The sequence below is a fragment of the Bos grunniens genome, chromosome 7 (genome assembly GCF_055505025.1).
Source record: "Bos grunniens cultivar Pamir isolate PY7600 chromosome 7, Bosgru_T2T1.0, whole genome shotgun sequence".
Classification (NCBI taxonomy): domain Eukaryota; kingdom Metazoa; phylum Chordata; class Mammalia; order Artiodactyla; family Bovidae; genus Bos; species Bos grunniens.
The window spans coordinates 57293966-57311297 of record NC_141171.1 but is presented as its reverse complement, the minus strand read 5'-3'; the positions used below and the strand labels follow the sequence as shown (position 1 = coordinate 57311297).

Here is a 17332-nt window from a genome sequence, read left to right as displayed (position 1 = left end):
GCCCATTTCTTAGGGTGATTGTTTTTTTTGTGTGTGTGTGTGTAATAAAGTTTTATTAAAGTATAAAGGAGACAGAGAAAGCTTCTGACATAGGCATCAGAAGGGAGCAGAAAGAGTACCCCCCTGCTAGTCTTCAGCTGGATGTTATATAGTCACTGCTGCTGCTAAGTCGCTTCAGTCGTGTCCGACTCTGTGCGACCCCATAGACGGTAGCCCACCAGGCTCCCCCATCCCTGGGATTCTCCAAGCAAGAACACTGGAGTGGGTTGCCATTTCCTTCTCCTTAGGGTGATTGTTGCCCATCTCTTAGGGTTGTGGTTAAAATCAAAGAAGTTAGGGTTCAGGTCAGGTCAGGTCAGTTCAGTCGCTCAGTCGTGTCTGACTCTTTGTGACCCCATGAATCTCAGCACACTAGGCCTCCCTGTCCCTCGCCAACTCCCGGAGTTTACCCAAACTCATGTTCATAGAGTCCGTGGTGCCATCCCGCCATTTCATGCTCTGTCGTCCCCTTCTCCTCCTGCCCCCAATCCCTCCCAGCATCAGCGTCTTTTCCAGTGAGTAAACTCTTTGCATGAGGTGGCCAAAGTATTGGAGTTTCAGCTTCAGCATCAGACCTTCCAATGTGCATAAATGTTTTAATAACTGTACAGTGCTATACATATATGACTGGAGAAGGCAATGGCACCCCACTCCAGTACTCTTGCCTGGAAAATCCCATGGGTGGAGGAGCCTGGTAGGCTGCAGTCCATGGGGTCGCAAAGAATAGGACACTACTGAGCGACTTCACTTTCACTTTTCACTTTCATGTATTGGAGAAGAAAATGGCAACCCACTCCAGTGTTCTTGCCTGGAGAATCCCAGGGACAGGGGAGCCTGGTGAGCTGCCGTCTATGGGGTCGCACAGAGTCGGACACGACTGAAGCGACTTAGCAGCATACATATATGACAAAGTTTATTATCTAGTTCAGTGGTTCTTTACTGGGGGTGACTTTGTCCCACAGAGAACAGTTGGTCTGGAGACTCTAGAACAGGACAGTTGGAGGTATGCTACTGGCAGCTAGTGGGTAGAAGCTAGGGGTGTTCCTAAATATCTGGTAGTGCACATGCCAGTCCCTGAAAACAGAATTATTTGGCCCCAAATGTCAATAGAGCTGAAGTTTAGGAACTTTGCTCTCATTAAATAGCCAATTGTTGGAAATTCCCTGATGGTCCAATGGTTAGGACTCTGTGCTTTCAGTGCAGGGGACAAGAGTTCGATCCCTGGTTAGGGAACTAAAATCCCACAGGCTGCGCAGCATGGCCAAAAAAACCCCAAACAAAACCAAAAAACCCCTGGTTGTTTAGTTGAGTAACCAATGAAGAAACAGACTCAGCTTGATCAAGTGACTTGCTCAAAGTAATACAGCAAGTTGGTGATGGGGCCGATATCAGATTTCATTACAATTGACCTTGGAGGTTTTGAGAAACAAGGTTTTCTGAAAAGCAGAGACCTCAAAGAAGAGCTTTCCTGCATTCAGCATCCTCAGTACAGTGAAAAGAAACAGTACTAAGCAATTTGTGAAGACTATTGCTTTCATGTCCTTCTTTAAAGTGGGTGACATGGTCATTTTTAGGCAAAAAATATTTGTCATGTGACTTCGGGCCTGTTAGCATTGTATGTGGTGCTGAGCTGAGCATAAAAGTTCTATAAGACGCTGTCTGCCAGAAGTTCACAACCCAGTTGGGTAAATGTCAGGAATTATTCGGTTGCATGCAGTGGAAGCCAACTCAAGTTGATTTAAGGAGAGAGGAATTTAGTAATGATATACTGGGATTTCATATGACCCATAACCCTAGCATAGAAAGTACAACTAGGCTTCATGGGGTCTTAGATACTTTTCCTTTGTGAACCGCTTCATGGAAAAGAAATGCAAAAAAGCAAAATGGCTGTCTGGGGAGGCCTTACAAATAGCTGTGAAAAGAAGAGAAGCGAAAAGCAAAGGAGAAAAGGAAAGATATAAACATCTGAATGCAGAGTTCCAAAGAACAGCAGGAAGAGATAAGAAAGCCTTCTTCAGCGATCAATGCAAAGAAATAGATGAAAACAACAGAATGGGAAAGACTAGAGATCTCTTCAAGAAAATCAGAGATACCAAAGGAAAATTTCATGCAAAGATGGGCTAGATAAAGGACAGAAATGGTATGCACCTAACAGAAGCAGAAGATATTGAGAAGAGATGGCAAGAATACACAGAAGAACTGTACAAAAAAGATCTTCACGACCCAGATAATCACGATGGTGTGATCACTCATCTAGAGCCAGACATCCTGGAATGTGAAGTCAAGTGGGCCTTAGAAAGCATCACTACGAACAAAGCTAGTGGAGGTGATGGAATTCCAGTTGAGCTATTCCAAATCCTGAAAGATGATGCTGTGAAAGTGCTGCACTCAATATGCCAGCAAATTTGGAAAACTCAGCAGTGGCCACAGGACTGGAAAAGGTCAGTTTTCATTCCAATCCCAAAGAAAGGCAATGCCAAAGAATGCTCAAACTACCGCACAATTGCACTCATCTCACACGCTGGTAAAGTAATGCTCAAAATTCTCCAAGCCAGGCCTCAGCAATACGTGAACCATGAACTTCCTGATGTTCAAGCTCGTTTTAGAAAAGGCAGAGGAACCAGAGATCAAATTGCCAACATCCACTGGATCATGGAAAAAGCAAGAGAGTTCCAGAAAAACATCTATTTCTGCTTTATTGACTATGCCAAAGCTTTTGACTGTGTGGATCACAATAAACTGTGGGAAATTCTGAAAGAGATGGGAATACCAGACCACCTGACCTGCCTCTTGAGAAATTTATATGCAGGTCAGGAAGCCACAGTTAGAACTGGACATGGAACAACAAACTGGTTCCAAATAGGAAAAGGAATACGTCAAAGCTGTATATTGTCACCCTGTTTATTTAACTTATATGCAGAGTACATCATGAGAAACTCTGGACTGGAAGAAACACAAGCTGGAATCAAGATTGCCGGGAGAAATCTCAATAACCTCAGATATGCAGATGACATCACCCTTATGGCAGAAAGTGAAGAGGAACTAAAAAGCCTCTTGATGAAGGTGAAAGTGGAGAGTGAAAAAGTTGGCTTAAAGCTCAACATTGAGAAAACGAAGATCATGGCTTCCGGTCCCATCACTTCATGAGAAATAGATGGGGAAACAGTGGAAACAGTGCCAGACTTTATTTTTGGGGGGCTCCAAAATCACTGCAGATGGTAACTGCAGCCATGAAATTAAAAGACGCTTACTCCTTGGAAGGAAAGTTATGACCAACCTAGAGAGCATATTCAAAAGCAGAGACATTACTTTGCCAACAAAGATTCGTCTAGTCAAGCTATGGTTTTTCCTGTGGTCATGTATGGATGTGAGAGTTGGACTGTGAAGAAGGCTGAGCGCCAAAGAATTGATGCTTTTGAACTGTGGTGTTGGAGAAGACTCTTGAGAGTCCCTTGGACTGCAAGGAGATCCAACCAGTCCATTCTGAAGGAGATCAGCCCTGGGATTTCTTGGGAAGGAATGATGCTAAAGCTGAAACTCCAGTACTTTGGCCACCTCATGCGAAGAGTTGACTCATTGGAAAAGACTCTGATGCTGGGAGGGATTGGGGGCAGGAGGAGAAGGGGATGACAGAGGATGAGATGGCTGGATGGCATCACTGACTCGATGGACGTGAGTCTGAGTGAACTCTGGGAGTTGGTGATGGACAGGGAGGCCTGGCATGCTGCGATTCATGGGGTCACAAAGGGTCGGATACGACTGAGCGACTGATCTGATCTGATCCTTTGTAAAAAGAAAAAAAAAATTAGAAGTTATATTTGACAGTTGTTTTGGTATAAAGACACATATGAATATTACATATTAAAAGAGTTTTCTTCTATCCAAAAATTTGTTTTTTCTCCTGATTTTAAAAGATAATAAAATGTTTTGATGAGCCCCTGGAAGCATTATGGGCCCTAAGCAGTGTGCCTGTTCCATCTGTAGGTTAAGTGGCTGTTAGGAGTTATACAGGCTGTTTTAAGGGCTGGGCGGAAGTGATTTACTTTCTTTTGCTCAAAACAGCTTTGGCAGAACCCAGAAGCATTGTTCCTATCTGAATTCTCCTGGAACCATATGCTTAACTGCCTCTGATGTTAGTCACTCAGTCGTGTCCGACTCTTTGTGATCCCACAGATGGTAGCCCACCAGACTCCTTTGTCCATGGGACTGTAGCCCACCAGGCTCCCCTGTCCATGGGATTCTCCAGGCAAGAATACTGGAGTGGGTTGCCATTTCCTTCTCCAGGGAATCATCCCGACCCAGGGATTGAACCTGGGTCTCCTGCATTGCAGGCAGATTCTTTACCATCTGAGCCACTAGGAAAGCCTCTGATGCACTACCCTAAATAAGACTAGGCTTCTGTTGCTGAAGAAGAATGGGAAGGAATGGATATCGCATAGGCAAACTGCCATCTCTGCCATAGCTTTTTTTCAAATGATAGTCCTTGTATGTTAGAATTGAAAATTGGTCAGCATGTATAGGAATAGAGACTTATAGGTTACTTGTTAAAAAGAGGATTTTGCAGTAAGACGGGCAAAGGAGCTGAGGTCTAGATGAAGTCTTTTAGAAGTCCTTCAGAAAACAGTGAATCCATGGAGGCCCTTATTCTTTCTTGGAAAAGGAAATTTCCAACTGTGTTATACATGCACACTTAATTTTATGGAAATTCTTAGGAAAGAGTTCAGATTGTTTAGCATCTTGATTCAAATATGCAACCCAGGTCTCTGTTATTTTCTATGGCCACAGTATGCAAAAGGTGGCAGTGTGTTGCTCACTTCTCCTTTTGTTTTATTGTATTTTATTTATTTGGTTGTTCTGGATCTTTGTTTTGGCATGTGGGTCTAGTTCCCTGACGAGGGATGGAGCACTCGCCACCTGCATCGGGAGTGCAGCATCTTAACCACTGGGCCACCAGAGAAGTTCTTCACTTCTCTCTCTCTCTCTTTTTTCCTCACTTCTCTTTTTAAATCTTTAAATTTTTGACGGATACTTGCGAGCCTGCTATAAGCTCATTACTTCATGGCAAATAGAGGGGGAAAAGGTGGAAGTAGTGACAGATTTCCTCTTCTTGGGCTCTAAAGTCACTGTGGATGGTGACTGTAGCTATGAAATCAGAAGACGTTTGCTTCTTGGCAGGAAAGCTGTAACAAACCTGCTGCTAAGTTGCTTCAGTCGTGTCCAACTCTGTGCGACCCATAGACGGCAGCCCACCAGGCTCCCCCGTCCCTGGGATTCTCCAGGCAAGAACACTGGAGTGGGTTGCCATTTCCTTCTCCAATGCATGAAAGTGAAAAGTGAAAGTGAAGTCACTCAGTCCGGCCCTCAGTGACCCCATGGACTGCAGCCTACCAGGCTCCTCCGTCCATGGGGTTGTCCAGGCAAGAGTACTGGAGTGGGTGCCATTGCCTTCTTCATACCTAGACTGTGTGTTGAAAAGCAGGGACATACTCTGCTGACAAAGGTCCGTACAGTCAAGGCTGTTGTTTTCCCAGTGGTCATGTACAGTTGTAGAAGTGAAGTGAAGTGTTAGTCACTCAGTCGTGTCCGACTCTTTGCAACCCCATGGACTGTAGCCCACCAGACTCTTCTGTCCATGGAATTTTCCAGGCAAAAATACTGGAGTGGATTCCATTCCCTTCTCCAAGGGATCTTTCCAACCCAGGGATTGAACCCTGGAGTCCTGCACTACAGGCAGATTCTTTACCATCTGAGCCACATGGGAACCCCCACAGTTGTGAGAGCTGGACCGTGAAGAAGGTGGAACACCAAAGAATTGATGCCTTCGATCCATGGTGCTGGAGAAGACTCCTGAGAGCCCCTTGGACAGCAGGGAGATCAAACCAGTCAATCCTAAAGGATATCAGTCCTGAATATTTATTGGAAGCACTGATGCTGAAGCTGAAACTCCAGTATTTTGGTCATCTGATACAAACAATGACTCATTGGAAAAGTCCCTGATGCTGTGAAAGATTGAGGGCAGAAGAAGAGGGCATCAGAGGATGAGATGGCTGGATGGGCATGAACTTGGGCAAACTTCGGGAGATGGTAAGGGACAGGGAGACCTGGTGTGCTGTAGTCCATGGGGTTGTAAAGAGTCAGACCCAATGGGTGATTGAACAAACAAAATATAAGCTTAGATGTTGAGGATATAATGAGAAATGAGACACAGTCCCCACTGTGAATAAACTTACAGTCCTGTGGATGATAGATACTGATACTGTGTGATGAATGCTATCATAGAGGTAATACTGGTAGGTAGGGACATATTAAGAATAGTACTTGATCCACTCTTGGGGAATCAAAGTAGGTGATTAGCTGAGAACTGAAGGATGAGCTAGCTAGGCAAAAAAGATTGGTGGGATATGAGGGTGGAGAGAATAGCTTGAACAAAGGCCCAGCGGGGACGGAGGAAGCGTGACACATTTGGAAAAGTGCAGGTGGCTTGATAGGCCTGGAGTGATGATGAGAGGGGAGAAGAAGGGGCCTGGCAAGGATGAGATAAGAAGGGCCTTAAGTGCCAGGGTTAAGAGTGTGGACTTTGTCCAGAGAGCAGTAGAGAACCTCTGAAAAGGAATTGCATTGATCATATTTGTATTTTGATATAATTTCCACGCATGGCAGTTATGATCTGGTCAGGATTTATAGAAATAAAAAATTTACTTATTTTTATTTTCCTTCGGTTATTAGAGAAACTTATGTCCATGATGTTTCAAGTGTGGAATTGTTTCTTACTTCCTTTATGCCTTTGTGGCAAGGTCCTTTTAATCTATCACTGTACCTCCTCCTAGTAATTTGACGTTTCATCTTTTCTGTTGCTTGTCCTCTCCTGTCTTAAACTTACTTAAAAAATAAAAAGGAATAATAAACCATCCTTCGATTTAAAATATAGAAAACTGAGGAAATTCCCTGGTGGTCCAGTGGTTAGGACTCTGTGCTTTCAGTTCCGAGGGCTGGGGTTTCATCCCTGGTCAGGGAACTGAGATCCTATAGGCAGTGAAGCACAGCCAAATGAAAAAAAAGAAAAAAATATATATATAAAGTTGAAAATAGTAAAACAGAGTTGACAAATTTATGGTAGATTTATACTGAATCTTACCTAATTTTAATACTTTTATTTTTATCATACAATACAGAAGGTATATTTAAGATAGTTATTGAAGAAATAGTAATACTTTTTTTTAATTGCACAGAAGTACTGTTTGCATCATTACTTCAAATTTATGTAACCATTTTAAAAAATAGCTGTCTAAAAATAGCAGCATATCTGTGATTCGAGTAGAAAGCATGTTTTGAGTTGTTGGGTGGAAGTACAGAGGGAGACGTGACATGACTTGGCAAGGTTACCTGCCTAGTAGTAGAGCCCAGGTATTTTCCCATTTAAAAATGATGCAGAATCTGGAAACATTAGCATATAAGAAGGGGATGAAAATATAATTTTGGTTCAGATAATTTTGTATAAGAAAATAAAATTCTAGACACTAATGTTGTTTTCAAAACGAAAAGTATGGTATCCAGCTTTCACACTTGGCAGTTGCATGAGTGCTGTGTTCTTCAGCACACCTGCTTTTAGCAGCTAATTCTTTTTCACAGAGTCACAAACTGAGAGGGAAGTGATAGCCCTTGCTTTTCAGAGTTAGAGTGATCATGTGTATTTTTCCTGTTTATTTTCATCCAAGGGTGGCATAAGGAATGATGGGAATGTTGCCAGGTAATATCCAATATGCTGAAGGCATGCTTGCCATTTTGTTTCTTTTTTTTTTTTTTAATATTTACTGATTTATTATAACGGATATGAATCAGAAACAACCAAATGGAAGAGAGTTGGAGGGCAAGGTGTGGGTGGGGACAGAGAATTCAAAGAGCTTCCATGTCCTCTTCAGGCGGCCACTCTCCCAATACCTCGACACGTTCACCATCCAGGGAGATGAGTCTCCCCATTGAAGAGTTTTTATAGATCTTAATCTTCAGCACCCTCTTCCGCTTCCCCTTCTTAAAGATCAGTAGCCTGAATTTCTAACCCTCTAACTACTTGATCTTTTTGATGATCAGCCCCATCCTAAGGCTATCTTAGGGTCTCAGTCACCCCATTAGCACAAACTCAGGTTGATCAAAAGCGGCTCGTTAGGAATAGCGAAAGATACGCCCATCACTCAGGAAATTCCGAGGGTTTAGGAGCTCTGGCCAGGAACACAGGACAAAGACCAAATGTATTTCTTAATATGCCACACTTTTTATCCTCTGTCTAGTAATCATTTTTGGTTTAAAGGCTATATTTCCTAATCAATATAGTTATATCAGCTTTCAGTTAATTCAGTTCAGTTCAGTTGCTCAGTCATGTCTGACTCTTTGTGACCCCATGAATCGCAGCACGTCAGGCCTCCCTGTCCATTACCAACTCCCAGAGTTCACTCAGACTCAAGATCATCTAGTCAGTGATGCCATCCAGCCATCTCATCCTCTGTCGTCCCCTTCTCCTCCTGCCCCCAATTCCTCCCAGCATTAGAGTCTTTTCCAGTGAGTCAGCTCTTCTCATGAGGTGGCCAAAGTACTGGAGTTTCAGCTTTAGCATCATTCCTTCCCAAGAAATCCCAGGGCTGATCTCCTTTAGAATGGACTGGTTGGATCTCCTTGCAGTCCAAGGGACTCTCAAGAGTCTTCTCCAACACCACAGTTCAAAAGCATCAATTCTTTGGCGCTCAGCCTTCTTCACAGTCCAACTGTCACATCCATACATGACTACTGGAAAAACCATAGCCTTGACTAGACGAACCTTTGTTGGCAAAGTAATGTCTCTGCTTTTGAATATGCTCTCTAGGTTGGTCATAACTTTCCTTCCAAGGAGTAAGCATCTTTTAATTTCATGGCTGCAGTCACCATCTGCAGTGATTTTGGAGCCCCCAAAAATAAAGCCTGACACTGTTTCCACTGTTTCCCCATCTATTTCCCATGAAGTGATGGGACCAGATACCATGATCTTCGTTTTCTGAATGTTGAGCTTTAAGCCAACTTTTTCACTCTCCACTTTCACTTTCATCAAGAGGCTTTTTAGTTCCTCTTCACTTCTGCTGTAAGGGTGGTGTCATCTGCATATCTGAGGTGATTGATATTTCTCCCAGCAATCTTGATTCCAGCTTGTGCTTCTTCCAGCCCAGTGTTTCTCATTCAGTTAATTAGTATTAATTAATTAACCAGTTTTTAGTTAGTACTTGCCTAGCATATATTCTTTTAATTAATAATATTGTTGTATAATTTTTGTTTCATTTAAATTTCATATTAATAGCCTGCTCACCATTTTGGGGAGAAGTTCTTCATCAACTTTCTTGGAAAAAACAAAACAAAACATGTAGATGACTAATCCTCCTGCAGCCTGTATCCACTGGGCCTCACCGTCCTCCTTTGGTGGCAGTAATTGTAGCTGAGCAAGCAGGCACTGTTCTATCCTATGCTTTTTTTAAGTATTCACCTATTTTAACTAAATAGGAATATTTGAAATCAGTGTTTTATTTATTGTAGTATCTAATTAAAAAGAACTTCAAAGCTTTTTAATGTATTTAAGTAAGTCTTTAATCATCCCTTTGAATTTGAAGTGGATAACCCTATCAGGTCATGATAACCCTAATTTTTAATCTTAACTCATTTAAATTTCAAGATAACCATGGAAAGATTATCAGTAAATGGCTCACTTCTGTGTGAACCCAGATCTTTTTTAGCTTTTTTTTAAACAAGTCTACTGAAATATAGAGTGGATTATTCTGTATCTGTTGTGTCTAACAGGAAAGAAAAGGAACAGCCAAAGTAGACTTTTTGAAGAAGATTGAGAAAGAAGTCCAACAAAAATGGGATGCCAAGAAGGTGTTTGAGGTCAATGCATGTAATTTAGAGAAACAGACCAGGTGAGCAATCATTTGTGAGGTTCTCCATGTCATACTTCCATAACCATTTGCTCAGAAACGGCTGTGTGGCAGGAATAAAGCAGATTGTATTTATAATGTCTGAAATAGGCTGAAGGAGGTGACTTCCATTTTCTCTATTTCAAATTAGCATCCTCTTTCCTGTGGAATTCTTAAAGGATTTTTTCCTATGTAAAGGTTTTTTAAAAAACTATTATTTCTCATAGTTAGACAAAGGAGAGTGTTTTTAAGTTTTGTCTTTGTTGACTGATAAAAGGATGTCGTTCTGTTACAGAGATTCATATTATAGTGATAATTATCTCCAAAGGCACAGAATATAAATTTTTAAGGGTTTCTGTAATCTTATTTTATAAATGTATATTGCCTTGATGTTAAGAATTGATAGTAACATAATTAAATGATACTGAGGAAAAAACCAAAAGTAACTGCTGCTGCACAGTACCATGGTAAATATGTGCATCAATTATAAGTTGAGTTGCAATTTCAGATATGTTGGAATGTAGCACAATGTGCTTCTTAGAATTGAGGATATACATGGACAATAGAAATAATGCTGCTAAGTCGCTTCAGTCCTGTCCAACTCCGTGTGACCCCATAGACGGCAGCCCACCAGGCTCCCCCGTCCCTGGGATTCTCCAGGCAAGAACACTGGAGTGGGTTGCCATTTCCTTCTCCAATGCGTGAAAGTGAAAAAGGAAAGGGAAGTCGCTCAGTCATGTCTGACTCCTAGCGACCCCATGGACTGCAGCCTTCCAGGCTCCTCCGTCCATGGGATTTTCCAGGCAAGAGTACTGGAGTGGGGTGCCATTGCCTTCTCCAAATAGAAATAATAGTAGTTATTATTGAACAGTTGTTGTTCAATATGCCAAGGCAGTAGGAAATATACTTTTTTTAAACTGTGTATTCTTGTTTAATCTTCTTAATAATGCTTTAAGTTTACCAATATTTTAATTCTTGTTTTATTGATGAGTATACTAAGACAGAGAGGTTAAGTAACTGGCTTAAGGTTGCATAGCTAGGAATTGACAGGGCTTGGACTTCTTATCAGGACTTTCAGATTCCGAAGTCTGTCTTTGCTGTTAACCTGTACTCTAATGGAATTCTTTTTCTAAGAGAGGAGGGTTTGCTCTAAGACAAAGTTTCTGATGTTATACTTTATTTTTTCCAATTAAAAAAAATTATTTATTCATTTGGCTGTGTTGGGTCTTATTGCAGCACTTGGGATCTTCGATCTTTGTTGCTGCATATGCACTCTTAATTGCGGCTTGTGGGATCTGGTTCCCTGACTGGAAATGGAACCTGGGTCCTCTGCATAGGGAGCATAGAGTTTCTCTGGTGTTATAATTTAAACTAGAATTTGAAGCTTCTATTTGGTTCTAGAATTTTGGTCAACTCTAAAGTAATTTAAAATAATCTAACATGAATTTGAAAGCTCTTTTGCTCAGTGAAAGAAAATGCACTGAAGAAATTTAGAAATATAACATTGAGTGAAAAAAGTGAATTGAGGAATCTTTGTGAAGTAGACCATATTTAAAATAAAGCTCACAAGTGAGTGAAACTAAATGATGTTTAAGGGCATAGACATATGTGCAACTTATTAAAAAACAAAGGAATGTCAAAAGTAAATTTCAAGATAATGGTTATTTCTGGTGGGAGGATGGGGAGGAGCACACAGGTAGCTTCAGTGAATTTATAAGTTGGATAGTGTGCTTACAGGTGTTCGTTGTGTTTTATAACTTACATATGTCTGTTTGATATACTTGATTCATTAAAAAAAAGAATAAAACATAATTAAGCAGCTTTTAACAGGTGCTTTTTTAAGTGAATTTGCCACATATGCATTTTGAGGATGTTTTGTTTTACTTGAGGGACTTCAAATTGCTTTATGTATATTTAGTGAAAGCATATCTCATTTAATCAGTAAAACATTAAGGTTTTCTATTAATTTTTTTTTGTATATCTTTTTTACTCAGTGTTTTAGCTTAAGTTAAACCCTGTTAAATCCTATTTGCTACAAGGATATTTATTTCTTTAATAGCCACCTATAAATATCTTATTTTTTCCTAAATCAAAAATATGTTTCAATTTTAGAGACCTTTTAATTTCTGGATTTATAAATTTAATTTTCGGTATATTTTAAATAACTAAAATTTAAGCAAGTTACTTACAGTAAAGTGTTCCCTTGGCCCCACCCTTAATTGTTAAAGGAATTTAACATTTTTTTTTTTGTACTTTCTTTCTTACATGATTCTTTTGCAGCAAGGACAAGTACTTTGTAACCTTCCCATATCCATATATGAATGGGCGCCTTCACTTGGGACACACGTTTTCTTTATCTAAATGTGAGGTAAAGCTTCCTTTTTGTTTAATATAATGGAATGGAGGGTCTTTAATGAATACTATTTTGAAGAAAATGACATCTATAGAATTTATTTCCTGTTAAGGGAACTTAGAGTTCCTTAATTTTAAGCATGGTTTTTATTTTTAAATAATTTAAGTTTTCTGTTTTCACATGCTGTATGTGTGTGTGCACAGGGTTCTAGGTATGTGTATATGTTCAAAAGTAATTCTTAGGTTGGTGAAGACATAGAAAAACGTATAACTCTTGAATGACTATAACATCTAACTGGTGCTCTAAAGGAAGACGGGAAGAGGAAAACAAAACTAATTGTGAAAAGTCAGAATTTTGTATTCATCTAGCATTTAAATTTGTAGTTTAAAATTAATTTTCTCTCTGTAGTTTGCAGTAGGGTACCAGAGACTGAAAGGGAAGACTTGTCTGTTTCCTTTTGGTTTACACTGTACTGGAATGCCCATTAAGGTAAGATTGCTTGGGGATTGTTTTGTACTCATTTTAGCTTAGAGCTAATAGTAATATCCAATTCAAGAATTTGAAATAGGGTTTTCAAATACATACTTCGGTACTATGTTAAAGTGTTTTTTTGAAATGAGTTGAATTTATTATAGTAAAAGTTAATTTTTAGAAAACATTTGAAGAAATGCTTAAAGGGCAAACATTAAGGTCCAAGTGATTTCTAACTAATTTTGATATCTTTTGGTTACCTTATATATTCACATTTCTGTTTAGAATTAGATAATGACTACTAACAAGTACAGTGGACACTGTTTTGTGCATGCATGGCATATATAGGCTGTTGGCCTAAAATAATGAACAGTTCTATCTGTTTTGGTCCATTTTTGTAAGTGTCTTCAATTTGTCATAAATTTATATTAAAAATAATTTTTAATATAAAATGGGTAAGAAAACTACATTTGAAAGGATTCCCTAAATCCTTGGGAGTTGGGAAATTTAACTTACTTCTTTTTATGCGCCAGTCTTTTATTTTGAAAAATGTCCTACCTATAGGGAAGGTAAAAGGATGGTACAGTGAACAGCCAGATACCCTTCGCTTATAGTTACCAAATATTAACATTTGCACAGTTGCTCTAGTTCTGTCTCTCAACATACAATACATGCACGCTTTTTCTTTCTTTGTCTATGAACTCATTGAAAGTAAGTTGGCAGACATCATGGCATGTCACCCCTAAACACTCCAGCTTTTATCTGTTGAGAACAAAGCCATTCTTCTACATTGTCACTATCCCATTATCCTCTCCAAGAAATTAATCATTGATGTAATATTATCATTATCTAATCTATAGTCAAATCTCCCTAGCTGTCCCAAAATGTCTTTTCTGGAAAGTTTTTACTTTTTATTCTTCCCACTTTTATTCTTCCCACTGTCTGACATCAAAAGCCATATAAGTTAACTTGTATCATTTTAGTGATATTAATAGTGTCCATGTTTCCTCATCCTAAAGTTAACTTTTCCTTTTTCTCATTAAAAAGTAATTTATGGAATGATCCATTAAGACCCTTTGACTATCTGGTTATCCAATAACTCAGTGGTTTTAGCATCCTTTCATGATCCTCGTCTTTCAGTAGTTGAATTTGTGGTTGTAAAATGATGACTTTCTAGTTGTCTTGTTTTTTTCCCTGTTTATTAACTGAAATTCTTCTTTTTAGAAGCAACCTTTCCCTTTTTGAAAATTTACAATTCTATATTTGTATTTTTTTTAAACTTTAACACTGCATGCTGCTGCTGCTGCTGCTGCTAAGTCGCCTCAGTCGTGTCCGACTCTGTGCGACCCCATAGATGGCAGCCCACCAGGCTCCCCCATCCCTGGGATTCTCCAGGCAAGAACACTGGAGTGGGTTGCCATTTCCTTCTCCAATGCATGAAAGTGAAAAGTGAAAGTGAAGTCACTCAGTCGTGTCCACCTCTTATTGACCCCATGGACTGCAGCCTACCAGGCTCCTCCGTCCATGGGATTTTCCAGGCAAGAGTACTGGAGTGGGGTGCCATTGCCTTCTCCATTAACACTGTATACGTGGTGTCATCTTTGTTTGTAACAGTGGACCCATTATGGGGTACACTTGAAAAAAGATGAAGTTGAAAATGTAGGTTCATGTTATAATTCTGTAGCTCACTAGCTTTATAACCTTGGATAAATCACTTCATCTTTCAGTGTCTGTTTTCTAGCATATTATCTCTTGTCCTACCTACCTAGTAGCCTTGTGATGATGTGACAGTAATCTTTAAATTGAGAAATGCAGTTTTTAGAGTTGTTTTCAATATGATAATACTATATCTTTATCTTTGTACTTCTGACACCTAACATAAAGTATACTGCATTGAGTAGTCTGGGTACTGAATAAGTCATTGCCAGGTAAATGAAGTAAATTAGTGAATTTTTAGGTACATGATTTGTATCATATGAGTTTTCTGTAATGATCTACACATCTGTAGATGTATTGCTAAAAAGTTCAGAGTCAGTATTAGTTGGCCTTAGAAACAACAAAAAAACTCAAAGTGTTTCTACCTTGGAATTTTTAACTTTACTGCCTCTAATGTGTTTTTTGTAGGCATGTGCTGATAAATTGAAAAGAGAAGTAGAGCTTTATGGTTGCCCCCCTGATTTTCCAGATGAGGAAGAGGAAGAGGAAGAAATCAATGATAAAACAGAAAATATAATAATTAAGGATAAAGCTAAAGGAAAAAAGGTTTGGTGACTTGATGATATTTATTTTGGTTCAAGTTTTATTTATATTTGTCAGATTTATATGTACATTCCCAGAGTAACAATATAGTAGTATCTGACACATAAAATGTACTCATTAATGTTTAAAAAGTAATGAGGCAAAAATATCTTTCTCACCTTTTGATTGCCTTTTTCCCCCTTTTTACTTTATTTTGAAATAATTTTAGACTTACAGAAGAATTACAAGATTGCATAGGGTTCCTTTACATCTTATATAACCATAGTACAGTCCTCAAATCTAAGAAACCAACATTTGAACAATGCTGTTTGAAAAACTACCAACTTCATTTGGTTTCACCGGTTTTTCCTTAACATTCTTAGTCTGTTCTAAGATCCTATCCAAAATCCCATCTTGCATTTGCTTGTCATGTCTCTTCTGTCTTGTCTTCCTGATCTTAGCACTTCTGAAAAGGACTGGTCAGATAACTTATAAAGGATCTCTTCTTTTAGGCTTGTGTAATGCTTTCTCATGAGTAGATTGAGAGGTGATGTGTCTTCAGTGAATCCAATCAAGGAGTATAAGATATTGATGTCTTATTACTGGTGATGTTAACCTTGATCATTTGGTTTAGGTGGTATCTATCAGGTTTCCTACTGTGAAGGTTTCATTTTTCCCTTTGTGATTCATGTATGTTTTGGGAGAGATACTTTGAGACTATGGGAATAACATCTTGTTTTTTTAAAAAATCTATATTTCCTCACTAATTTTAGCATTTTTCAGTGGATCTTGCCTGCAGTGGTTATTGCTGTTTTGTTCTAATGTTGATTTTCTGTTTCCCTCATGTAGAGTTCTTCTGTTTCTTCTTCATTTACTTATTTCTTTTTTGTATCAGTGTGGATTCGCGCATATTTATTTATTCTTTGAGTTATAATCTAATACTACTGGTTTTTGTTGTTGTTGCTGCTGAGTTATTGTTATTGCTCAGATTGTTCTAGCATTGGCCATTCAGGGACTCTTTAGGTTGGCTCCTGTGTCCACTTGACATGCCCCCATTTTTCTTTTATTCCTTTTTTTTTTTTCTGAGCACTTTTGTACTTTCAAGTGCCATAAGATGCTGCAAGCTCATTTTCTATTCTCCCTATTTTAGCCCTGGAGTCAGCCACTTTTCCAAGGAGTCCTTTTTCCTTTTATTGAAAAATGGTATTTAGAAACTAAATTCTGAGTGCTAGGTATGCTCATTGTTTCTAGGTCTTCTCAGTAGAAAGAGCAAGGAAATATGTGTATGTCTACTAGCCCCTGTGCATGTATGTGTCTGTATTTACTTCTTTGTATTTTTTTTAAATGAGATTTTTTTCTTTTTTTTTCTTAATGTAAGCACTTTATTTATTTTTGGCCACACCAACCAGGGATCTTAGTTCCCTGACCAAGGATCAAACCCAAACCCACAGCAATGAAAGAGCCAAATCTTAACTACTGGATTGACCGGGAATTCCTGTATTTTTTCTTTATTTAAAATATTTTTTCCTTTTCCGTTATTTTTTTTTTTTTTTTTTTACAGCATATTGAATAGAGTTCCTTGTGCTATATAGTAGGACCTTGTTGTTTATCCATCTGTGTATAATAATTTAAATCTGCTAATCCCAAACTCCTAAACAACCCCTCTCCCACTCCCCTTGTCTTTGGCAATCACAGATCTATTCCCTATATCTCTGAGTCTATTTCTGTTTCAAAGATAAGTTCATTTGTGTCGTATTTTAGATTATCCACATATAAGTGATATCATATGGCATTTGTCGTTCTCTTTCTGTCTCTATTTTTTCTGAGTGCATACTGATCCCTCTGGCTCTATTTTAGCACCACAGGGTTCATTCTAGCATTCTTCTTTGCTTATTTGTGACTTCTTTCTCCAGCAGTAGGAAACCTAGCTCTCATTATTTACAGTATATCTGTTATTTGTTCAGTTGTCTACCAGTAGTTACAGAACAGTTTTACCAACTAAAATACATTGGTTGTGTATAGTTCATTTTGTCTTTAGAATCTAGCCAACACACTATTTTCCAGTTACTTCTAAAGTTCTTTCTTTCCTACCCCTTTAGTGTGGTTATATCATGCATTTGTAATACAGTTAGATAACTTTGTCACAGTCTGCTTTCTATCTTGAGTTCCTCCAACATCCTGGTCAATTTTTTTTTTTTAATTTACATGCAGTAAAATTCACTCGAGTATATCATTGCCTTGGTTTGACAAATGCATAGAGTCTTGTTTCTGCCACCACGGTACATAGAGATCGGTTTCCTTA

The 17332-nt window shown here is 38.9% G+C and overlaps 1 protein-coding gene across 3 annotated transcripts in view; it reads left to right on the top strand.

Annotated features, from left to right (window-relative positions):
- LARS1 (leucyl-tRNA synthetase 1) overlaps positions 1-17332 on the top strand; it is a 96941-nt gene that overhangs the window by 24151 nt on the left and 55458 nt on the right. For all 3 annotated transcript variants that reach the window (XM_086413663.1, XM_086413665.1, XM_086413664.1), the window contains exons 2-5: positions 9853-9971; positions 12249-12336; positions 12730-12810; positions 14917-15054. In XM_086413663.1, coding sequence (XP_086269789.1) covers positions 9853-9971; positions 12249-12336; positions 12730-12810; positions 14917-15054 — 426 coding nt within the window. The remainder of the gene's footprint in view (positions 1-9852; positions 9972-12248; positions 12337-12729; positions 12811-14916; positions 15055-17332) is intronic.